General features: G+C 36.8%; 1 protein-coding gene across 2 annotated transcripts in view; it reads right to left on the bottom strand.

The window, feature by feature from the left end:
* TBC1D22A (TBC1 domain family member 22A) overlaps positions 1–25,250 on the bottom strand; it is a 180,871-nt gene that overhangs the window by 75,225 nt on the left and 80,396 nt on the right. For both annotated transcript variants that reach the window (XM_080394100.1, XM_080394101.1), the window contains exons 10-11: positions 19,228–19,303; positions 2,793–2,920 (exon numbers count right to left, since the gene is read on the bottom strand). In XM_080394100.1, the coding sequence (XP_080250226.1) occupies positions 2,793–2,920; positions 19,228–19,303 (204 nt within the window). The remainder of the gene's footprint in view (positions 1–2,792; positions 2,921–19,227; positions 19,304–25,250) is intronic.

A 25,250-nucleotide genomic window follows, 5' to 3' on the forward strand; every position in this document is an offset into this window, starting at 1 on the left:
CTGTTTGTTCAAGAGTATCGAGGGCGGGGGTGGGAGTCAGTACCTGCACATACTAACTAGCCACTAAAATAGCAGAAGACATAAGTGTAGAAATCTCAGAAGAATCCTCATGTTGTCTTACTTTCCTGTTTTCGGACATATAATATAGCAAAATCAAGCCTAATAACAACATCATCTGCCTTTGAGTACACTGAGAAAAACAGTCAAGCATCTATCCAGGCTGTTACAATTATCAGTAGGATTGCTCCTTCTATCTGTATCTGGAAAGCTAAATTTCTTTCAAAAAAATAAGATCCCCTATTACATTTCTGCCTTTGCTAATTTTAAGTCTCTTTCAAATCCAACATCACAGGTCCTAGACCCTCTGAAAAATTTCTTTACCAGTGTATCTTTAAATGACATTTTGGCCTATAGCAGGATTTACAGTTGAAAATATGAATCAGAAGATAAAACTAACTGAGCAAATTCCATCTCTAAAGTGTTTTCCATTTGGAAAGCAGCACTGCTGATACAGTTCTAAATGAATAAGTTATAAATCATATGCAACTGAACTGCTTAGTGACAAGTTATTTATGTAAAAATCCATAATGTTATTGCATAGCACTTTAGCAAAAACTTTGCACAAACTTTACTGCATCTTGTAGGTTCACTGCATTTATTACCCATATTATCAAGTTGATAAGATTCATATTATAGGTTGTTAACAAGTTTGGTACAAGCACAGCTGAAACCTGGTAAGCGACTTGTGGAATTGCTTAAGGTTGTTTCATTCAGAAAAAGGGTTGGTAGGAGACTTCTACGTTAAGGTATCCTGACTGGTTTTGAATACACTACTCACCAAGAAATGCATACAGAACAGTTTGCAAAATACCAAAACCTAGAAAGCAGTACAGATGTGCTGCATATGTTGAGTTAAAATACAGAATTACTCCTTAAGTACATTAAATATATAAAAATAATCTCACTCTAGGTATAAGAAACTCATTTAGGTATTTAGGTACAAGAAACCTTCGTTTAAAAGATACACTTGGAAATCTCATGTAAATACGTAAGTATTAAGCTTTTAAATACCATAGAGAACTATTGTAATATAGCAGAACTTGCTACAAATTAGAATTAAGTAATTAGAACCACTTATGGATAAAGATCCCATTGAAGTGTAACTTGAGAGGTGCCTATGGACTAGCAATGAGAAAAGTTTCCTTTCAGCATGGCACCAGCTAGTTTGAGAAAGCAACCTCATGCCTGGCCTTCAAAAGAACTTTCTCAACAGTACCATAGAAGGATAGCTCACAGATGAGCTCAAAGTGAAGTTCTGGCAAAATCAGCTATTTCTTGGGCACATCTGGGTGGTTATTGGGATTAAGGAAGAGCTTTTACATTATTTTAGCACATTGATGATAATGATCAAGTACCGAATGCAGCATTAGAGTTAGCAGTGTAAAAATCTTTCAGGAGTTAGAAATGCTGCAGCAATAGCAACAAAAATTATTCAAAATGAGAGAAATTAGCTACAGTGAAACACTGAAACTGCTCAATCATTATGTTTATCAGAAAGATTTTATAAAGAATAAATATTTTGCACTGGAAGAAAATGTCAGGTAATAACAGATATTAGAATGAATAACAGATGTTACAATGAGACAAAGGAGGTAAAAGAACCCCCAGATGGAAGCAAAATTCAGCCAAATTCAATTCAGAAAACTGCTGAAGATGAACCACCAACTAAAACCTGCAAGGAAACCAACGACCTCTTATGACCAACTTAACAGCAGAAGTGACAGACCCCGTCATTTATTAACATTTTCTTATCACATTTGCATACCATTCTACAAAACACACTGCACTGAAACAACTTACCAGACTCATGAAACTAATAGCAAGCAATTTTTAACCCTCTGCTAGAGGTCTGGATGGATGGTCTAAGTAGACATTCTGGCATTAAAGTGTATGAAACTCAATAAACATTAATACATAACGAATACCTATAAAGACACTGATACATAAAAATTTAACATCTCTTTACGAGAGAGAAATTAGATGTTACTGTCATATTTACTAAACTAATTAAGTTGAAAATTCGTATGGAATTTAACGTTTACTTTTCTTCCTTCCCCCTCTCCCCCCGCCCTTAACTTCAATAATGAAGATAGTAGATAAGGTTATATTGTTTAAATACATATAGTCAAAAATTGCAACCAGAAGATTCTGGAATGTCAAGTAACAGAACCAAGAACAGGTAAACAGTTTTTCTCTGGTATCAATTCCTTCACTTGACAGTCAGGCAAGAAATTGTTGAGGAAAAATAATTACCTTAACTAGAGGCCAGTAACATAAGGAGTTTTGTCTGGACAAACAGTAAGAGAGAAGACATGACAGAAGGATGAATGCTGAGAACTGGAGACTGGAAGCTAGTATTGGATTGAGTAGTTAAGCAGACGGGCAGTAAGAAGCCTGGAACTCAGAATCGATGGAGGACACTGATTAAGCACAATTCAATGTTTTGCTTCTCTGAAGAGACAGAAGGGAATACTGACATTAACTCATGCTTTGAGTGAGTGTTCATTTTAGTACTATAAATTATCATGACATCAAGTGCTTGGTTTTGAAGGGCAAGAAGACTAAAGACACTAAATGTTTCTAAGTGGTGATGATCACTGAAGGCTTTTTCTCTTATTATGATGATTTTCAGATGACAATAAACCAAAAAGGTTCAAGACAAAACACATAGAAATGTATTGGCGTGTCCAAAAAACAATATACAAGTTACAGAGGTTTAAAAATATACTTACTTGGTATGTGTCCCATAACCTTATAGTACACCGTAAAGGGACTTCTCTCATCAGCAAGTTATTCATCCATCGGAAAGCAAATTGCAAGTACTTCACCTCATGTTGATCCAAGTGCCTATGAACTTGTTCTGGAGACAGAACAAACAGACATTTTACTGCAATTTTTCTGAAGTTCGTAAGTATCAAATGCACTGTCTAAAAGAATAAGGTACTCTTCCAATCTCAAGCAAATAAAATATGGTGGTACATGCCAACTCTTACAACCGAATGAAAATCCCCAAAATAGAAACAACTAGTTAACCATTACATTGGTTTTATTTTTCTGTCTCTGGAGGTCTTAAAAAAACTACCCTCAGTTGTGTTATGTTAAGAAAAGATTAAGGTCAGAGCTTTACAGTATATCACAAAAAATAAAGTTACAAAATGAAATTATTAGCTATATATATCCTCACTAATTTCTTAGGCTGCAAATTAGTTGGGGCAAGACTACAAGAGACAAAGTTTGCAAATAACACAATGGCTTCCAAAAATAAAGTGTTGGTAATAAAAAGACAGTATTAAATTAACGGGACAAAGAAATTAGGAAATTACATGTAAAGGTTGTATTCAATCCAGACAAAAAAAAAAACCCAACTGTGAAATTAATGTAGGAAATACAGTGAACGAATTTAAGTAATTTGCAGCTTAAATAATTTCTTAGTTTAACAAATAGATACAAATAAAACGCAGTACAAATAAATGGTTTCTAAAGCAGTACTCATACACACTGTGTTTACTGCAGCACGTTTACTATTTGAAAGCTGTGATAATCACTTGCATGGGTTATTGCTAGAGCTAATAGAACTGATCTACTACATGGCTTTTATATATTGAGCAGAATTTCCACCAAAAAGGATCACAGACATTCTGTTACCAGGTTTCCACTAACTGGCTCAAGTATGACATTGGCATTATGTGACTGACAAATACTGCAGAAATGCTAATTTCTTATTTTGGATAGATTTATGACAAGAAGTCTTTCTTAAAGCCTAAATAAGACATTCCTACTGTCTGTCTTTATGCAAATACATTCTTGGAAGATTTCTCTACCCAGATAATCCTTTGTCCACATTCACTGAGGTGTATTATCAGCTAAAACAGTGAGTACGTGCGGACTTTACAAACTTCACCTTTCTCAGAAAACTCTAAAAAGGCACTAAAATACTAAATGAACAATAACAAAAAAATCCCAACAGTATGGCAGTACCATTACAAGAAACACTACTTAAAGATTAAGGTAGCAGAAATTAATTGCACTAGATAATACAGACTTAAGTTATTAGAACAATTTTTTTCCTCAAGATGTATTTTGTGGCTATATGAAAGTGTCAGCCAATACGATACAGTTGTTTCAATATGGAAGCAAGCAAAAATTTTGTAGGTTTTAAGAACAATCAACCGTGATTTTTTTTTAAAATAACACCAGTCACAACACATTACACCAAAGGTCCACCTATCACAACATCCCATCTCCTGTGGTGTCTGACGACAAATAATCCATGGAAATGTATAAAACACCGGCATTTCTCCATGGCACTTCTCAGCCTCTATCTACCTGTGGCTAAAGCTCTCTTCAGCAGACCTGGCATCTATGTTTCTAAACTCATCTCCTTCTGCAATATATAGACAAATATATTAAACTGTATGCACATCTTAAAACTATCTGGTACCTCTCCTGGGAACCTTTTTAAAGTTGTAGCTATATATAAAGACGTGTGAATCTTTAAACTGTGCATTTCATGCCTTTTTAAACATGCATTTCCCAGTTGGGAAACAGACAACAGCCAATATGAAGGCTAGTTCTGCACTCTGCATCAAGTCAGTAACCTGTGCAAGTGCAACAGTTATCTAGCCAGCACTCCAAACACAACAGCTAACTGCAGGGCTTACCCTGCAGCCCCTGCTCAGCAGCATTGCTAATCTAGGTTACTTTTTAAATAAATAATTAAATAAATAAAATAATCAACAAATGATCTTTAAAAAAGGCGGGAATTCTGCACGCAGAGGATCTTCCCTTTCTGTAAAATGCTGATGAAGCAACTCCTCAGCTTGAAAAGTTATTGGAAGTCGACAGATGCAGTAACCATGTGTCTTCTGCCTAAACAAGGCAGTTTACATGCAAAGTCTGTATTTTGAAGAGAGTATAAGCTTCAGAAGCCTCTGTATTTTCCTTTTCCTCACAAAGGCAATGCATGCCTGTAACTTCTAAACAGAATAGAATAGTTCAGTTGGAAGGGGCCTACAATGGTCATCTAGCCCAACTGCCTGACCACTTCAGGGCTGACCAAAACCTAAAGCATGTTATTACGGACATTGTCCAAATGCCTCTTCAACACTGACAGGCTTGGGGCATCAACCACCTCTCCAGGAAGCCTGTCCCAAGGTCTGACCACCCTCTCAGTAAAGAAAAGCTTCCTAACGTCAAGTCTGAACCTCCCCGGCGCAGCTTTGGACCATTCCCACGTGTCCTCTCACTGGATCCCAGGGAGAAGCGCTCAGCACCTCCCTCTCCACCTCCCCGTCCTCGGGGAGCTGTAGGGAGCAATGAGGTCGCCCCGCAGCCTCCTTTTCTCCAAACTAGACAAACCCAAAGTCCCTAGCCGCTCCCCACGGGACATGCCTTCCAGCCCTTTCACCAGTTTTGTTGCCCTCCTCTGGGCACATTCCAGTAACTCGACGTCCTTCTGAAATTGCGGGGCCCAGAACCGCACACAGTAGTCAAGGGGAGGCTGCACCCATGCTAAACACAGTGGGCTAATCACCTCTTTTGACCGGCTGGTTGTACTGTGTTTGATGCACCCCAGGATGCGGTTTGCCCCCTGGGCTGTGAGAGCACACTGCTGACTCACATCGAGCCTGCTGCCGGCCGGCACCGCGCGTCCCTTTCTGCAGGGCTGCCCTCCAGCCACTCCTCTCCGAATCTATACCTGTGCCCAGCATTACCCCACCCCAGGTGCAGAATCTGGCATTCGTTCTTGTAAACTTTCAGATATTAAATAAATCACTGATGATTGCCCAATGCTCCGATCTACCTGGATCCCCCTGCAAGGCCTCTAGTCTCTCAAGAAAGTCAACAGTTTGGTTTCATCAGCAAACTTGCTAATGGTGCATTCAAGTCCTGCAACCAGATCACTGATAGAAATACTGAACAGGACCAGCCCTAGAATCGAAGCATGAAGGACACCGCTGGTGACCAGCTGCCAGACAGATGTAGCCCCATCCACCACAGCCCTGTGAGCCCTGCTCTTCAGCCAGTTCTTCACCCAGTGCGCCATTATTAGGTCAGTTATTCAGGACAAGTACAGAACTACTACCATAGTTCTAGGCAGATTTAGCTGCAAGTTAGATATACTGAAGTGAGATACTATGTTAAATTCATTTTTAAAATGCCACATGGAGATACCTGTATTGCAGACTACTATAATTAGAAAAACTGCTACATCCAGCAGGATGTAAAAAAAGTCAACTTTCTTTCTAACTGAAGTTACTAACTCACATTTTTGTTCTTCGCACAGCATAAACAAATTTCACTTGGGTACTTGCAGCCATGGGAAGTAATGAAGAACGATAAATTGTGCCACTTGTGATATTTCAACTACAGTTGTTAATGGGCATAATAAATTTCTTGAAAGTTGCTTTCTAGTCTAAACAACTTGAAAAATAGACTACTAAACTCTGTGCATTATATACAATTGATGCAAGACTGGAATAGAAGATGCTTTGAGTAAAAAAGCTAATTCTTCCTACTTTATAAGTAATCGTGAGTAGAGGCTATTTTGTTGATAAAGGTAATTTGGACAGTCATAATCTAAATTTAAATTTTCCATTTCAGTGAAAATAAGTACGTGTGCGCAATGAGCAAGCAAGATATATAATTACTGTCAGCTTTCAGACTTCAAGTAATTTACAAAAAATACTTCTACTAAGGTTTCTGATAGTAAAATTATTTTACAGTTTAAAAAAAAAGACATTTCTTTTAACAAAATTCAAAAGAATGTAAAATTATAGTTAAGAAGTTTCCTAATACTTTCAATAAATCTATACATACAGTTTTGGTGAAGTGAGTCTTCTGATTATAAAGAATAAAATACATTATACAGATGCATTCCAAAATAGCATACTGACAAAAAGAAATATTCTGTACATAAAAAGCATTTATAACTATTTATAATTTTAATAAATACACTTATTGTATATACTAGTTTGAATGACCACATTTACCCACCTTAAACACATGCTTCTCATGGCAGAAGAACCTATAAAGTATTTATTATTAATGTTTAATGTCAGTTTCTCATGCTGTTTTACTGATTTCAAAATTAAATTTGCATGTGACTACAGTATCAAAAACCAGAGCCATGGTTAAGTAAAGAAATAACCTACACTAAAGCATGACTTAATTGCTGTCCTGACTGGGAGGTACTGTTGGAGTGAATGCCTAGGCAAATTTACGTATAAGCAAAGAGGAACCACAAAATAATAGTAAAATTATGCATGAATCACCAAATTATGGTGGCATAGCACGGTGCCACTGCATCCATCTGTATAATTTATTACTTCAGAACATTAGCCTTTTGGTGTTGAGCTTTACTTAAAGATTCCTATGAACCGTAGCAATCTTCTCTGACATCAGCTTTAGACCTAGCTTTGACATTTTTGAAATTACTTACATTTTTCTACTCATATTTCATACCCTAGGCACTTCATTTCTAACTCCATTATATCAAAAGTTTATACATATTTCATTGTAAATATAAAAAGCACTAATTGTTAAAAATTATCTGAAATGCAGTTAAGCTGAGAATCTGATGAATAGAGGTTTTAGTTCAATGAAAGGAAGAAAAATGTGTATTTCTCATTGAGAGCCACCCAATTTTTATTGAAAAATGTACACTAGCTACAAGAGTAACTCCTCTAGCACCAATCCAAATGAACAGTGAAATAACGAGCCAACCTTTGCCACAGAGGTGCACTAGCACAGACATTTGCACACGGAGTTATGTTTGTACATTGCTCCTTAACATATGAAAAAATGCTATAGAAATATGCTAGTGCTCCTTTTTTCCACAGAAACATAGAATCATTTAGGTTTGAAAAAACCTTTAAGGTCATCAAGTCCAACCATAAACCTACCACTGCGAAGTCCACCACTAACCCAGTGCCCTAAATGCCACGTCTACATGTCTCTTTAAATACCTGCAGGGACGGTGACTCAACCACATCCCTGAGCAGCCTGTTCCAATACCTGACCACCCTTTCAGGGAAGCAATGTTTCCTAACATCCAACCTTGGATAATACCTTGGAGCAACCTGAGGCCATTTCTTCTTGTTCTATCACTTGTTCCTTGGGAGAAGGACTGACCCCCCCTGCCTACAGCCCCTGTCAGGGAGTTGCAGAGATTGAGTGATAAGGTCCCCCCTGAGCCTCCTTCTCTACCGGCTAAACACCCCCAGCTCCCTCAGCTCCTCCTCACAGGGCTTGTGCCCCAGACCCTTCACCAGCTCCGTTGCCCTTCTCTGGACACGCTCCCCCACCTCAATGTCTGTCTTGAAGTGAGGAGATCAAAACTGAAAGCAAGATCAGAGGTGCAGCCTCACCAGTGCCCAGTGCAGGGGGACGATCACCGCCCTGGTCCTGCTGGCCACACTGTCCCTGACACAAGCCAGGATGCCGTTGGCCGCCCTGCCCCCCGGGCACCCTGCTGGCTCCTGCCCAGGGCTGTCACCCAGCCCCCCCAGGCCCTTTCCCCCCAGGCAGTTCCCAGCCCCCTGCCCCAGCCTGTCGCGCTGCGTGGGGCTGGTGTGACCCAGGGGCAGGACCCGGCGCTGAGCCCTGTTGAACCTCCTACAAGTGGCCTCGGCCCATCGGCCCGGCCTGCCCAGCCCCCTCTGCAGAGCCTCCTGCCCCCCAGCAGATCAGCACTGCCCCCAGCTCGGTGTCACCTGCAAACTGGCCGAGGGTGCGCTCGGTGCCCTCGCCCAGGTCATTGATAAAGGCATGAAACAGGGCTGGCCCCAGCACGGAGCCCTGGGGACACCCCCTGTGACCGGCCGCCAGCGGGATGTGACTCCGCTCAGCACCACCCGCCGGGCCCGGCCGGCCAGCCAGCTTTTAGCCCAGGGCACAGTACACCCACCCGGGCCGTGAGCTGCCAGTTTCTCCAGGAGAACGCTGTGGGAGATGGTGTCAAAGGCTGTACTGACATCAGGCAGACAACACTCCAGTGGCACTCTAGCAGGTTCGGGACCATACCAATCAAGGCAAGCCTTGTAGACTTGTCATTCATAAACTAGCATAATGGAAGACAAGCCAAACAGCATGAAGCACTGACATTTCAGAAATCGATTTCCATTTCTACTACAGATGAGAACCTCCACTGTCTCATTCTCTTCATTTTTTAATTAGTCACCTTGTTATTTAAAGAAACCCTGACATTGCAAACAAAAAAATAAACACCATAAACTTAGAGCCGAAGTTGTAACATATCCACAAATAACACAGGCACCTAATAAGAAAGCATGACACCCAGAAGAGCCATTGCTTCAAAACTTAAAACCCTTTCATTTTGAAATACATAGTCTCTTGCAAATTTAACATAGGAGCCTGCCTGTCTTTTAATTCTCTTATGACTCTCTTGGAAGGTTCTCTGTATGGAAATATGAATCTAACAATGACAACAAGTTCTTTAAAAGAGAAAAAAATTCATTGGCAGGTAATAAACTTCTGGAGGAACGTAGTACAGACAGAACTACTATGCAAAACTAAGAATTACTTCAGATATAGAAGGTCTTCAGTCACTATTTTATTCATGTTTTTTTTCAAGTAATTCTTGCTATTAAATTCAACTTAACATCTTTCCAGACTTTTAAAAAAACTGATTAACAGAACAGTGTAATACAAATTTGTCCCCCTGTCTTCTCTCCATCAGTAAGAAAGACAAAAATCCAGCAAGTTTTCAACTGCAGAATTTGATAGAATTTGTTCTTTTCCTTAGGAAGCAGATTTGGAAAAAAAATTCATCAGTCGACTTAGAAATGCAGACACTTTTCATCCCATATTAGGTTCAAACGTACTAAGAAATTATTATTTATGACTTTATGCACTCCATTTGACAGCTAATGTGAAAATGAAGCTTCACAGCATAGGTTATAGCAAATCCATATTTAAAATTTTTAAATATCCTGTGACAAATAGCCAAAATATTAAAATGTTTTGCATTTCCTCATGGCTGATCAGATTTCTCCCATAGACTATTGTGCAAACATTAACCTTTCACTAGAGATATCAGATTATCAGTTAAATTTTGCCACTGATCGTTAAAAAAGAAAATCACGTGGTTTAATCTCAAATTCATTCACAAGGGATGTGCTCGCAAGCCTGGAATTTGTCTGACCATTAGATTAAAACCAGCAAACTGCACTGTCACAATTTGCGTGCTATTGAGTAGGCAACAATGATGTTTCCCTCCTTGTGCAATATTGCAATTTCTGGACTACAGAAAATTTGTCACGGTCCAGCCCATTAAAAGTATGATGTATGTACAAACTAAACAAATACAGTAACACTTCTTTTCCAGTTTCTTCATAATGCTGTGACTTGATATTTGACAGCTTCCAAGTATTAGCTTCCATCTACAAAGCTTCAGTACTGTTTTAACTGTGCAAAGCAACTAACAAACTAGATTTTATCCTATTTAATGCAGTACTGTAGTAGGCATTTATTTCTACTTAGCTGAACTGTGGGTAGCTATCAAAAAGACATTACTGTAACACAAATAAACTACATAACCTAGAAGAACACTGCTTACTAGAAACAGTGTTACTCACAAGGGCTGTCCCTGCAAACTTGCACTCATGAGACCAGAACTTCCTGAAAAGCAGTGACAGCTTAAGGTTCACCTCCAAGTTACCATAAGCATTTCACAAAACTGGCTTTCATAAGTATTGCCTGCAAGCTTCCAGATGTCCTTAGGGAAAAAGCATCCCTTTGATTGTATCAGCTGCCATGTGGATACGGCCATCCATGCTCGTCTTCTATCATTTTGAAGCACATTTTGCTCCAGTCTAGATTCACAGATTGTTGATTAACATGGAGCAGTTTAAGCAACTTCATTGATTCAGTTAGGGACTCCTCAACCAACGCATCCACCACCAGCTTGCACGTACTATCCATTCAATCAATATAGTAACAAAATGTTGAAATCTTTTCTACTACCCATAGATGCTTTAAACATTGTCATTTGCTTAAAATTATAGCTCACCATACTGAACCTTGCTGTCCGAAACAAGGAACTTTGTAATCAGTAAATGACTACTTTCATTTTGAGTACCTTACCTACCGAAAGCAAATTTGTATTTCAGTCTCTCTCTTCCTGAATAATTTCTACATTGTTCAAAGCCAGTATGTTTATGTGCGACAAATATAAAAAGTTTAGAGTAAAATCTTAACATCAGATGTTCTCAGATGCAGATTAAGGCTTACAACCTCCCAGCCTAAATTAGGGAAAATCTGAACAAAAGTAATTCTGTCAAGACTACAGCTTAGCAATGAGTTACTATCAGTTATTGTACATTAATTTTCATTAATATACATTAATAACAAAAGAAGTTTCTGATGACAGGAAGAGACATTCAAAAGACCATAATTGTGCACTTGAAGACAAGATCTCATTATGATACACAATTCTGCTTCAAGTAATAGTAGGGATCTCAGTAAAAGATTTACATGCTGATTATGTCTTGTTCCAGAATTAGTTTGCCTTTTATAACTGGCTAAAATCATCCATTGTAAGAATTACAACAAAAGCGTTTAAAAAAATAAAACTGAGAAGTCCTGTACAAAATGAAAATACAACTGGCAGAACACCAGAAATGTTACCAAATTATATTATCCTCATGGCCTACAATTTAGGGATAACAGTCTATTTGAATTTAGCTCACTAAATGTACAGCTAGTAGCTATGACAGAAATACCTTCTTCATACATAAAAGATATGGCCAATATTCCCATACTAAAAAGTCCAAGACACTGATCCCAAAGCAGCAGAAGAAAATACTAGAGGAAGAAGGGAGGGAAAGAATGAGGGAGGGAAGACCTAGTTGCCTCAGGGAATCAAATGCAAATAATAATTCTGTGCTATCCGATGCAAAATGGGGGAAACTATACAGGCAAGTTAGAAGCGATCAAAGAAGAGCTACCATTCTAGCTAAAAGTTAAAAATAAAACTTGTTTCCAGGTGGAATTCAAACTTACTATTGAAAATGCAACAAACAGCAGTTAGAAATATATTTGATGAGACACTCCTACTTCCAGACAACATTCATTGGACTTCCATAGCCTGTTCTAAATCTTAACTGTGTGCATTCATAACAGGGTTTATGCCTAACACTTTAAATTCCCCATCATGTTAAACTTGTTTTTTCTTCCTTTTTTTTTTTTTAAATTTTCCATGAAAATAGTAAGTTTTGATTATTTAAAAGTTACAATGCTTACAGAGGTCAGGAATTCACAAACTATTTCACAGCCAGTCTCAACTCTTGTTAAGATCTCTGAGCTCTGTTAATAGCATACAAATATAATCCCCATGGTTAAAACACAAAAATACTGTTTAGAAGATAAATTAAATAATTATAATGCCCAGTGACTAGCACTTAAGAGTGGATTAAAGTATAATGTAGTAATTATAGCCATAAAATCAGATAAAAAATAACTACTGGTGAGCTAAATAAAATGGCTTTGTTAAAATGAAAAAGAGCTTTATGGCACAAATTTATTAAAATGGTTATGAAATGCTTACAAGACTTTTAATCACTTCAGCACCAAGCTGACATATAAAGATAGACTGACAGAGAAGGTCCTTATTAATCACTGATTTTCAACAGCAGCAGTAAGGTCTAAATAAATTTGATGTCCATTTCTAATTCAAAATACTTCTGCACAGTTAAACCGTAACAGTTTTTTCAATTATTACAATTAGAGCTCTTTTTTCCAGATACTTCAACACAACCCTAGTTCAAAATTATATGTCAGTAAAATATTTTACAATAAAATTAAACATGACCACAATTTTTCATATACAATGAAGTATTCTTTAACCATTTTTTTTTAAAAAAAATCATTAGCATGATTGAATATGGAACAAAAATTGATCACACATCACCTACTACCATAGTTTCATCATCTGTTCATTGTATGAACACCCAAGATTCAAATTAAAACCAAATTAGTTAATCTATATCTATCAGAGTATAATGAACAGATCACTTGTTCTGTGAGTTCTTATTAAACAGTAAGTTGTTCGATAAGAAAACATATTAATCTTGATTGACATTTTGCCTTTTTGAGATTCTAATTCTCCTAAACAAAAACAGTAAAACAATTCTTCTCTGCAGTTTAAAAAGTTCAATCATCACAGAAACTGACTGTCCTTTAGAAACTATGGAAGAATCAAAACTAATCAATAGGTATTTTCTTAGTACATTTTGGGCTTAACTCACCATATCAAATTAAGTTCTAAGCAGAACTGTGAAATATTAGTGTTTGAAGTACTGGACAGTTCCAGGGGAACAGGCACCTTTATCTCTTGAGACAAGAACCTGCTGGATCTCAAACACCAATGCAACATTCAGAGGAGCAACTGCAGGACTCCCAGGTGAAGTCCGGACATTTAAAACGTTAGCAGCCCAGAAAGAACACACAGCTCTTAAATCAACTCAGACATCAGAAAGAATAATTCTACTGGAACTAATCCTATTCTAATGAAGGATGTTTTATAAACATCTCCAATTTAATAAGAAACCGTAACACTACACATAAATATTAAGAATTGTATCAACCAACCTTTTAGACACATGTACAGCAAATATTTCAAAGCATGAGAAGTACACAGAATGGTGCAATTAAATAAGCTCTTTCGCTGTGGATTAAAAAAAAATTTTTGTATGTATTTTTGCTTATCTACTACATTTCATTAAGAACTTGACCTGCGCATATATATAAACAATGCATATAAATATATACAATAACTTAATATTTTAAATTTCTGTGTGCATAAATAGCAAAAACATATGCAAAGTATAAATTTAAGGCCATGACATGAAAATACTTTACCCCAAGTCCTCACTCGTGGCATTACCTACAGAACTGCAGACAGTGACCAACCAAGACATTTGTAACCCAAGACAGAAGTAAGTATGATTAGTAGAGCCAAGATTAATTTGTTCAGAACATTAAAACAAAATGCATTATCTAATTTGTATTTCATTTTAAGTGAATGAAACAAACACATTTACAATATGGCAACGATAAAAAAACAGAATTGTTAATATAACATGGTTTAAAATGGTGAAAGGACATTTTAACTGCACCTAGGCATAAATAAAAAATATTTTGCCGAACAATACTAGGTAGTATTTATTAAACCAGTAATTATTGAAATACAACTTTATATTTCCATGAAAAATATTTTCCTTTCTTTTGAAAAGTATGTATTTTCTTACAATATTAAAATGGAAATAAATCTGCAGTTCTCTCAATTAAAATATCATACGTAAGAATACCAGTAGTAACTCTACAAAACATGATCAGAAGATGTGTTCACAGTGGATACTGAACACATACTGAAATATTACTGAACTTTTGAAAAACGTAGCTGAATTCTTCATAAACTTCCTTATGGGAAAGTTAAAATGCAGCACTTGTTTTATGCTTTTAAGTATTTTTCCATTGCTTCCATTTTCAAAAAAAGGGGGGAAAAAAATACATACAGCAACAGTAAGAGCTTTTTTTTTTTTTAAAAAAAAATAATTTTCTTCATTTTTATTGTCCCATTTATTGTCACTAAGATTCAAGGGCCAATTCTACAATAAGATTGGTAATTACTGGGGAAAGAATCTGGAACACTAATAACACAGAATGTATTTAACTACAAAAAAACATAAGCACAGATCAGGCTGTGCAGAACACAGATGCAAACCCCAGGAGTTGTTCTATAAGAGATGTAGAAAAAAAATGTTTCCAAACTTACCCTCACAGAAGATGCAGAATATTTATACTGAATTCATTCGTGAATACTGCCTTTATTGTTTATTGTAATACTACTAAGAAGATAACATTAAAAAAAGATAAATGTAACATTATAACACTTTCCCCACCCCCCACCCCGAACTGCCTTCTTGTTAATTTAGAGAATGCCACAGAATTTTAACCTCTTTTATCAACATTTATGGAAATCTAAGACTACTTTTACCTACAAATCCTCAGCCTTCTCCAAATGGCTACCTCAAACTCTAACGTAATTACAAGATGTCTTACAGTAAATTGAAGAAGCTAAGACTCTCCCAAGCATGAAACCACCAAAATGTTAATACACATAAATTCTGGAAATACAAATCCTGAATTAATTTTGGCATTCCTATAGTGTCTCCTTGCTTTCAAGCCTAAATGACACAAAAGTGGAAGACAGCATGCAACATGAGTGTGCCCTTTTACAAAACATGACAGATGGTTCACGATTTAGAGCAGAAAAGTTCTACTGACATTACAGGAAACAGAAAAGATAATTAGTTATAACATTCCTTATATTATTGAGCTATCTATTGATCCTCCTTCTCGGTATTTTTGTACCATTCCTAAAACAATCTGAATGATGATGACAAGGAGATAAATGAGATTGAATAACGTTTTGTCTTGAAATTCCATCTTGTCTATAACAATCTACAACAGTCCTATTAACAAACTCAAAAAATCCATTAAACATGATTCATCAAAATTATTTTCTGAAGTTTAAGAAGATTGCAGTAGACTTCAAACAGCCGAGCTGCTCTGTTAATTTAATCATAATCTCAGTGTTCTGCAGCGTACACACAAGGACAGTTACTTTGAGAAGAGTTGTGATCCATAAGGCTGGGTTAATGAAGGTTGCTTAAATCACTAGCATAATGTCTTAACGCTCTCCGAAGGACAAGCATCACTTTTCATACGCCAGTAATCCATTACTGTTAGCAAACAAGCCATACAAACTTCATCTACTCACACAGCTACTTGCTACATGAAGATTCTCTTCACCATGCAGCTACCCAGCATCAAGAAAATAATGTGACACAGTAGCAACAGGAATAGTATTCCATAATAACTGTAATTAGCTCTTAGGATATTTACAGTAAACATAGATGGTGTGATTTCTTTTTTTTTAAAAAAAACCAACAGTTACTGAATTCATATCAGCCATATATTTCCCTTCAGCTACAGTAAAGCAGACCCAGTATAAAGATGAAAAGACAAGAAATGAAGAAGAGTAAAGTAGAATAACATATAACTTAATCAAACTATGTTGTGTTTCCATCAAAAAGCCAGCCAGGTCAGGATCCCTTACCTGAGGCATCCAAAGGATGCATCCATACTGAAATGACAGCAGTTCACATTTACCATTGCCTATCTAACAGCTAAAACTCTTATTTTAATATTACATGTACTTTGGCGTATTTTTCTAGCAAAAGAAAGTAACCGAGTGAAGAGTCTTCTAGAAAAAAAAGAAACGGCCCTAAGAATTCTGAAAAAATGTGTATCTTTTACTATCCAAAACTTTTAATTGAACCACCATAATATAAGGGTTGTGATCAGAAGTACAAAGTCCAATTGACAGCCAATTACTAACGGCATCCCTCAGGGGCCAATACTGTGCAACACCTTTACTAACACAGATGGTACAGAGTGGACTCCATGTTTGTGCATGATACCAGATTGGGAGGAGCTGTTTACACGTTGAAAGTCAGGGCTGCTATTTGGAGGCACCTTGGCAGGCTGGAAGAATGGCTGATAGGAACCTCCTAAGTTCAGGAAGGGCAAACATTTTGTACCTGGGGTGGAACAGTCCCATTCAACAGCACTGACCAGGAACCAACTGGCTAGAAAGCAGCCCTGCCAGTAAGGACTTGGGGATCCTGGTGAACAACAGACTGCACCCAAGTCAGCACTGTGTCCTTGCAGAAAGCAAGGCCAACTGTATATCGGGCTTTCTTAGCAAAAGAGAAGCCAACAGGTCAGGAGAAGTGATTCTTCCTCCATACTCACCACTGATGAGACCACGTCTGCAGCATCATGTCCAATTCTGGGACACTGGCATACAAAAGCAAATCCAGTGGAGTGCAACCAAGGTAGTTAAGAAGCTGGAGCACTCTACACATGAAAGGAGGCTGACAGTACTGGGTTTGTTCAGCCTTAAAAAAAAATGTCTATCAACAAGTACAACTACTTAGGAGAGTGCAGAGAAGATGAAGCCAGGTATTTTTACAGAGGTACACAGAGATAAAATAAAAGGCAGTGGACATCAGTTCCAGAAACAAAAATTCGGTTGTTGGGGGTTTTTAAAATCAAAAAAAAAACCAAACCACAATGGCAATAGTCAAACCCTTGAGGTGTCTTACCAAGAGGCTGGAGAATTTCCATTCCTGGACTTCCTCAAGATTTGGCAACGCAAGACTCTACATAGCCTGATCTAAGTTGACCCTGTCCCCTTAGATCAAGGGAGATTAAGAGAGGCAAGAGCAGATGGTTGGAACACTGACTTCCAGAGGCCCCTTATAACCTAAATAGTTTTAGGTTTCCGTAATGTCATTTACACCAAAGTCTTACTGGCTTCCTTTTAAAATAACAATGCCAGCTTTTTAAAACACTTCATAGGCTCCTATAATGAAAAAACTTGTAATGAAATTTCCCTCACTCTGATGCATTATAATCCCCATTGTTTTTTTAAAATAGTTTCCTTTAATATTTTTCTACATATGCTACAGGTATGTCATATGTACAACCTGCAAAATATACCTGCTATAATATGATCAATTCCTTAATGTTAGAATTTTGCTTTGCTTTTTCCAACTATACTGCTTAAAACAAGGAAACCATCCTCTACTACTCAAACGTGTAAATGCTCTAGAGTTAAGATTAATCTAAGATGTATTTTTATATAATTTATATAAATATCTTTAAGTATTTAGGACAGAAAGATCACCATTAACTAGCAAACACGCATGACGTCTACTGAAAACTACAAAAAAATTGTTTATATAAATGCTCATTTACCAAGTTCAGGAAATCTATTTATAGGTATTATAATTAAACGCTTCATTTAATATACACTCTTTTGCTTCTATACGTATTCGCAATGTAAACACCAATATTGATATAAGTATAAAATGACATAAAAAAGTCACATTGCAAAGAGATTATTCCTTTAAGTAACAAAATACACTGCTTTAAAAATTTGGCAATTACATTGCTACCCTATATACATAAGTATCCCCTTATATTTTTCATATTTTACATTGTAAAAAATACATCTACAACAAAGTTTTACATGCCTTTACATTTATAGCGTAATGTTACATAAACATCGTTCTCCTGCCCTTAGTTTTTGATCATTAAATATCCTTTAACATCCTAAAAGGGCAAAAAAGAGCATTACCAAATACTCAGGATGTAAATACATGCAGCCCAACCCAAAACCTGCTATGGTAAGCACTGGCGCAAAAAACCTTCACAGTATGCGTAATAAAAAGATGAAGTAAAGCTTTCCAAGAAGATTATCAAATATTAAGCTAAAATACAGAAATATTTTTTCTATCTCGTCATTGACAGGCTAGTGTCGCAAATATATGCCTGGTTCTGCTTGGCAACATTTTGTTAATACTCTGTTCACTAATTTAAACTATCAAGAGAGTATGTTAAGAATGGGCAAGCATTATCTCTTGCATTTCATTTAATTAAACTCTGTTCTAGAAATATGACAGTCAGCATTTCACGAAGGGAATTATTTCAAGGATGAAGGTAGAAAATATTTCAAAGCGCCCTGCTAAAACATGAAAGCATAATCTAAAATTACTCCTGCACATACTGTAATTTATCTATAATATTAAAGATGTTATTTCCACAGTTGACAATTAATTGGATTCCACAGAGAAATTATTCAGGCATTCCAGATAGCAAAATGATGCACAAAGGCACAAACATAGTGCCGAAGGACAACCATAAACAACCACTGTGACTTGCCCGAATTACAACAATCATTGAGCTTAATGTGAAACGAATACTGGCTGCCTTTTGTATGTGGTCATTACTCTGCTGCAAAGAAATTGCCATTGAATTTTGATTATATTGCCTTAATAAAAAGTAATGAAACTGGCTCATGCTCTAGTGGCTTTCTTTTAAATGATACACGACAGTGATCTTGCAAAGACCACTGTGCCACAAACTGATTATGACACCTCATCTGAAGAAGGCGATGTTACCCCAACCATGGCAGGTAACCGCAGTGAAGTTGGTTTGACTTCTTGCAGATGTTTTAGTGAAACACTTTCAATGAAAGACCAGTTAGAAATTAGGTTAGCTTTGAAGACTTACCATCAATTCGACTAACAAGTTCCTCCAACATGTTCACTTTCTTCTGAATTCCTGGCTGTGCAAATGTGTAGTTATCCTGAAGAAGAGACCACACACAAGTATAAATTGGGGAACGGGGTGGGGGGAGGGAAGTTTCTTCTCTTTCACTTGCATATCTTAATCCATGCATTTTTCTATGTTTGTGTCTTGTTTTTACATTTCCTAGGTCTGTGTCTACAGTTGAGTAGTAAATCACCACATTGTAGACCCTACAGGTATTTCTGCATGAATTGCTCTCTACTTGCTAATCTCGCGCCCTTGAAGTTTCAGCTTTATTGCAGAAGTCCAAGTAGCTTTACAAGACTGTCATCTTAAATGTCAAAATGTGACAGGCAAGAAAACTTTTAGGGTGATTTTTTTCCATAAATTTACAGTTCTATCACAAATAATGTAGGAAATATGAAAATCTAGACCCTAATCAGTGATACGACAAGAATTTGAACTTTAGAACTTCAGAATAATACCTTCCAGCAGCATAGGAAATCAAAAGTCTATTTCAATGGAGTCGTGACTATACTGAACCCGAGGTTACAGTTAATAACATGAATCAAAATCTAACATACAAGCTATACAGCTAAAATGGCAGGGTATTTGCACGTATTTGTTTGAAAGTATTAACTTCAGTGTTGGGTTTTTTTATTTATTTTTGTATTACAGCTCTATAATATAGACTGGGCTAGAGTTTGAAATAACAAGGAAGAAAGATACTTTCACTTTAGCCCCAAAGTGATCAATCTTTTTAAATAAAGACATTACTTAAATGCACAGGAATGTTTCTGAATATTTGATAGGCAATCCCTCAACTCTTTTTGTTATGGATTTCTATATAGAGAGGTTCAAGAAAAGAAAATTACCAATCAATATTTTACAAGAAAGTGGCTATGTAAAATTGTTTTCATGTCACCACTACATACACAGAAAACCAAGATAAAAGTGAACATTACTATTGTTTAAATAATTCCTTTGTGAAAATCAACTGGAGAGCTGAGAACTATCCCAAAAACCATCCTAAAAAATTCATCAGTGATGGACTGTTAATTGTTCTGAACTTGATTTCAAATTTTAACTTGACCTTAGAGTAAAGGGATGAATATAAGTTGATTTTTATGAATCTTGACATATTTTTCTTTTAATAAAAAGAAAAAAGGCCATATTGACTTTTTTACTGTTTTTACACAGCGCTTTTTTATTATTTGTTTTATGAACCTGAATTGCAATTCAATCTTCAAATTCTGTAAAACTGCCATAAAGTATGAAACCTAAAAGTTCACCAGGAATATGATACACTAATAATTCTGTCCATTATAGTACATCAACCAACAAGTGATGTATGGTATCAAAGTCTATTACATGCTCTGATCACTTGTAACCAACTACAGTAGTGGCTATGTAAAAGATTATAGCAAAGTTTTCCACAGGCCTAGCAGTAGCACTTTCATATTTGATATTAGAAATCAATGTATAAACCAAAACAGTGTTGACAAGGAAGCAAGAATAATTCTCTGAATGTTGGTGATTTCTGTGGAAAATTCCAACTACAACAGACAACCATTTCATCTTGTTGGCGTTCTCTCTAAAACAGAACTGAGCATCCTCAGTAGCATAATAAAGCATCAAAATTGAAAGACTGGAAATTACCATAATCTTATTTCGGGAACAGAGAAACTATCCCATGCACTGGGACAATACCTTTTATACAAGTCTGACACATTCCTGTATTACTCATACTGTTTCCTAAAGATGCTGTATCCTGGATGTGGTACATATTTATTTTCTTTACAGAACCTGGTCTAACAACAAAAACTGTATTCAATTTTTTTTTTCTCCTAATGTTTACATACCGTTCTATTTATTTATTTAAAGAAAGTTAACTAGTATTTCTGGAAGTACTACTGTACTCAAAGTACAGCAATATGGTACTCAATTATTTAATCTATAACAGATCGGCTGTAAAAGTATCTGCACGTATTTAATGCTGAAAGCCAACATAGAGCTAAACCACTACTGCTTTGATCATTAGTTTCTCCCCAGGCAGTGCAACTCCCAATTGCCATCTATGAATTTGAAACTGTTTTCTTTCTCAAAAAATAATTTACTCCATACACACCTGGAAATGCAAACAAAACTGCCATCTTGGATTTGAAAACAGGTAAGTTTCCTCTTCACTACATTTGACATTTTGCCTGTTCATTTATTTTTCTGTTCATTATTTCAGCCACAAATGAACACAGCTGGGAGTCACTCCTGTATCTGCTGACTCAACTAACTAGAAAGATGCTGGCTCCCCCAGTCCTTTCTTCTAATTAAACTATGCTGTATGTATTCCCTCCTATGACACTTGTAATTGACTTTCTGGAGTTTGCTGTAAGAAGGACTTTGAAAACAGAAAAAGCATTCATTTATCTACTATTCTTGCTCCTTTTTTGCTTATAGGTGGAGGGAAAAGCTAGTACCACAGTTAAAAGAAAAAAATCCCAATATGTCAAACTCATGGAATTCATGAATTATTGCTCAGGGCAATATAGAAGTACAGCGGTTAAGATTTTAATTCCTCTATCTTATGATTTAATTGGCAATACCGGCTTCAAAATTAGTCAGCTTTACTCCCAACTCTTTCTATTTCCTCCCCACCCAGAGGCGCGGGGGGATGGGGAACAGGGGTTGTGGTCAGTTCATCATACTTCGCCTCTGCCAGAGAGCCTGCTCCTGCACAAGCTCATCTCCACAGTCCACAGCTTCCATCGAGGCATCTCCACCTGCTCTAGTGTGGAGCCCTCCACGGGCTGCAGGTGGATATCTGCTCCACCATTAACCAGCATGAGTTGCAGGGGGACAGCCTGCCCCACCGTGGTCTTCTCTATAGACTGCCAGGGAACCTCTGCTCTGGTGCCCGGAGCACCTCCTGCCTCCTTCTGCACTGACCTGGGGGTCTGCAGGGCTGTTTCTCTCACTTTTTCTCACTCCTTTCTCACAGCTGCTGTGCAGTGCTTTTTACCCTGTCATAAACATGTTACCACAGGGGCACCACCAGCATCACCAACAGGCTCAGCTTTGGCCAGCGACAGGTCCATCTTGGAGCTGGCTGGAACTGGCTCTGTCCAACACAGGGCCTCTTCTCACAGAAGACACCCCTGCAGCTCCCCTGCTACCAAAACCTTGCCACGTAAACTCAATAAAAGTTCTTTGCTAACTTTTGCAGAAAAAAAGTGTTCCAGTATTCAACTTTGCTACCTATTCCCCCTCACAGCTATGGGTCCTCAAAGGAACATTTCATTACTCATCCTTCAAAGTTTTATTATATTTCCTCATTTATTCCTCCTGCAACTTTGCCCATCCACTTTAAGCAAAAGAAAAACTCTGAAAAAGTCATCAGTAACTAAGAATAGGAGTGTCTTGCCTCAACAGGTCTTCAGCAAACAGTTAATATAAAATGCCTTATATTTCCAACCACTGCTCGTGACACTTTCTAGTAAGTATTCACATATGACAAAGTATGCATGAGTACACAACAGAATCCTCAATAAAGATAAAAAATTCATGCACTGGTGTGCAGTATCTAAATTCCTTGATGTTCTGCTCAGATCGCTTCCAACATAATTCCAGTGAATTATGCTAACCTACTTCACAGCTGAATGGTTATAATATCTAGTGCAGACTTGGACACATAATTAGTTTCACCTTACAATACAGAAGGTTAAGACTTTATAATGTCACAAGGGCTCAAAACTTGCTTCAGTCTCAAATCTTCGTATTAGTAGTCTGTACTTATTCTGCAGAGGCTAGTATAACCACCTCAGTGCCCTGCAACTACAACTAGGTCTGGCAGGACTTCTCAAAAAATAACCTCTATAATTTAAAATAAAATATTTCAATTACAGCCTTTGCTAAACATGAAAAAACACGTTAAGTAATTCCTTACATTTTATTTTAAGATTAGAAAAAGTTTAAAAGGAAGAAAATTGATTAGAAAGTGAAAATATAGAAAAAAATGCACGGAACAAATTTAACTGGGAGTATCCTCCCATACTCTCAAAAAGACATGGGGACAAGGGGGAAGAGAGGAAGGGGAAGAAATACAGCCAGCCAAACTGAAAATAAAAACCACTCTCAAAAATTAACAATAATGATTGCAGTCAAGCACAAGTATAGGCACAGTGCTTCTCACTTTTTCAGGTTACACAAGCTGTTTACCAGCAACATAGTGATGAAAATATTAGAACCATTTACAGAAAGAAATGAAAAGTTTTGACACAAAGTCCTCATGTGCTGTTTGTTTTTAACAAGGTTTTGTCAACCAGATGAGTGCTTTTAAATACAAAGGATACATTAAGCAATCTGTATACAGCATACCTAGACATCTACTTTCTCTACTGATGTATATTTAAGAATTCCTATACATCAATTTAGGTATGTTCAAGTATATTATCAAATGAACAAAAGACAACTGAAAAAAGCTTTCTAAAGTTGTATATTTATCTCATTATGTCAGAAAGAGAACTTTTCAAATTTTTTAAACTCATTTAAGGACTTAATTCACATATTTGTGAATCCTCTAAGCAAACTCATATTAAAAACCTTTGTTCACCTTGCTCTCAAAGTTATGTGAAAAGGTGGAGGCAGGTAGGAGGGAAACATGACACTTAGATGATGATAGCCAACATATATATTAACACTACCAGTGGTAGGCAGGGTTTAGCAACAAGTTTCTTGAAGCTGGAGATTGTAATATAAACTCAATCTTAAATACAGATCAGGAGAAAGAGTGCACATGCACAAAAACACACAAGTGTGCTGGAGTATGCTGTTTGCACATATTCCACTGCATGTTCCAGAATTACTCCAAGATACTTCCGTGAAATGAAAAAAATCTTTCAACCTTGTAATTATTAAGCCTGATTTTTGAAAACTTAAAATATCCTAAGCAACAGCAAAGAGATTTACAAAGCATTGCAGCCCAAAATCTTCTACATGGAAAAGAATATCTTATTTATTCCTATATAACAGGATGGAAAAAGCAACATCTTATTAAAAAAACAGGTACAGATTCTCATGTTATAATAGTATCCATCATCCCAGAATCAAATCCCCAAATCTTCTACTGGGCTACGTAATGAAATCTCAGTTTTACACAAGTGGATGTATTACAAACAACTACAGAAACTGTTGAAGTAGCAATAAAAGAAGTGTTGGGGGTATATTTTTGGATTATGGCGCAGGCCAGGCAACAGTTCAAATCTGGGCAAGAGCTAGAAATTATAAATATGGACAAGTACAATCCCAAAAAGGTGAGGCAGTAAATTTGAGGTAGAAGATAAAATATTTTTATTCTGAAGCATACTGATAGCACAGTATATTTCATCTAAAACACATAAAGCAATGCCTTAATATAAGTATTACAAACCAATTACAAATAGATCTGTTCTCTTCCTGAAAATTTTACTCTCGGTGACAAGCCAGAAAACTGTGTTACTGGCTTTCAAAGAGACACAGGCTCCTTAAAAGCTTCTGAAGGCACCCGTCCTGAAGAAAAACTACAGCCCTCAGGATAAATCCTACTGATGCCCTCAATTTTCTATTACCTGAAGTCCCAACAAAAGCTTATTGTTGCTAACTTAAAATCGGCTACTGGGCCAAACAAAAGAACCACCTTGGGTTTTCCCCAAACAACTACAAAAGACAATAAGAGCAAATTAAGCCTGCAGTGATACGCTTGCAGCATTTTTTTTCAGTTTCCCATTTGCTGCACTGAGATTTCTTTAACTCAAGGTGGTAACCTGGTAATTAAAATTGTTTACAGATTTTTCTTCAACCAGACTTCAAACCATTCAGGTTCTAAGCTCATGTAAAATGCTTTTCATCCTTTGACAAGTAGCCCTGCAGCTTAGTTACTCAACCACTTTTTTTTTTTTTTTAAAGCCAATCACTCAGCAGTATTACAAGCTACTATCTAGGTCTTGCATAAGAAAAGATGGAAAGCAACTACT

The sequence above is a fragment of the Falco punctatus genome (assembly GCF_963210335.1).
Source record: "Falco punctatus genome assembly, chromosome: 6".
NCBI lineage: Eukaryota > Metazoa > Chordata > Aves > Falconiformes > Falconidae > Falco > Falco punctatus.